The 1,226-nt window shown below is 44.1% G+C and overlaps 1 protein-coding gene across 1 annotated transcript; it reads right to left on the bottom strand.

Annotated features, from left to right (window-relative positions):
* Nucleotides 1–297: 297 nt before the first annotated feature.
* On the bottom strand, nt 298–765 carry LOC149169085 (uncharacterized). Its single transcript, XM_089425072.1, has one exon. The coding sequence runs from the start codon at nt 763–765 to the stop codon at nt 298–300; it is 468 nt and encodes a 155-aa protein (XP_089281198.1).
* Between the last annotated feature and the right edge of the window lie 461 nt (nt 766–1,226).

The following is a 1,226-nucleotide window of genomic DNA, read 5'->3' as shown; positions in this document are numbered from 1 at the left end:
ATCATAATTATTCTTGCTTGGTGGTTTATATTTTCGGTAATGACCCGATTTCCTGCTCTTATGGTCACCTCTCTTGCCTTCCTCCGAAGCATGCCAAGTGTCCCATCTTCTATATGGGCGTCGACGGCGCTCATTGTTTTTGATCATATATCTGATGGGAATGACTCCCTCCTGCTCAAGCATTGAATGCTCCTGTTCTGCCTGTCCTTCGCTTTTTTGCCAACCTTTAATTCTTCCCTCAGTACGCATTATCCTCATCATTTCGTTAAGCCTGCATAGATCGCCGACTCTTCGTCCTTACCTTTCATTCACCAAATCCTGCCTCGAGAGCAGGGTACACTTATTTCTTAATTCCGGGCAGATAACGTCCTGCCAACAGCTGTCCAATATGCTAGTGGGGTTCTCTATACCATAATTCGCCAGATGGTCCGCAGCTGCATTGGCTTTACGACGAACCGCCTGAAAGATTAAACCTTTCAGCCACCCCAAATGCTCAGCTATACTTTCTGTTACTTTAGCCAGTCGCCAGTGTTGTGTTACCTTGCTAGCTTTAGCTCCCGCATACATCCTTCTGGCTGCTGTTATTGCGAGCTGGGAATCCCCCTCAACTACTGTTGCGCCTGCCTGCAAATTTCTAAGAATTTTGAGACCCTGTTCCATTGCTGCGAACTCCATCTCATTGTTCGTTCCTTCCCCTAAGGCTCTGCTGTAGATGTGCTGAATTTCTCCTTCGCTATTCCTTATAATGCCACCGATGCCAGCCATTCCTGGATTACCTCTCGATGCACCATCGAAATTTAGCTTGAGGAAGCCTAAAGGTGGTCATTTCCAGATGCTTAATGTGGTGCTTATCTCCTGTTGGCGATTCACTGTAGCCACGCAAGTTCCATTATCCAGGTTAAAGGCTTTCAAAATTTGTAAGTCCCGATTTGAAGCTTTACTATCTTGATCTGCTTTGCTTTTGACAAGAACCAATTGTCTTATATTTTGTATGATAATTTCTATTGAGTGATTTATATCCCTAGTTTCATTTAAGAATACTCTCCTGTTCCGTTCTTTCCAGATTGTCCATGTAATAAACCCTGGCATTATTTTCCAAATGATGTTGACCCTTTGATTACTGGAGAAATTGCCTCGCCAATTCTCGATGGTCTCTTGGATGGAATCTCTGGTTTTGTCCGTTTGCTGCAATATATTTTCCGCCCAATTCCACATTAGGTTTGCCG

This window comes from Pinus tabuliformis, chromosome 4_2, assembly GCF_031772625.1.
Source record: "Pinus tabuliformis cultivar Carrire ecotype Pingquan chromosome 4_2, CPIR1, whole genome shotgun sequence".
Taxonomy (NCBI): domain Eukaryota; kingdom Viridiplantae; phylum Streptophyta; class Pinopsida; order Pinales; family Pinaceae; genus Pinus; species Pinus tabuliformis.
The sequence above is the reverse complement of the archived record's forward strand: the minus strand, read 5'-3'. Positions and strand labels throughout refer to the sequence as shown.

Excerpts from the sequence above, each read along its gene's own strand:
- LOC149169085 (XM_089425072.1), bottom strand. The coding sequence starts at position 765 with ATGGCTGGCATCGGTGGCATTATAAGGAATAGCGAAGGAGAAATTCAG.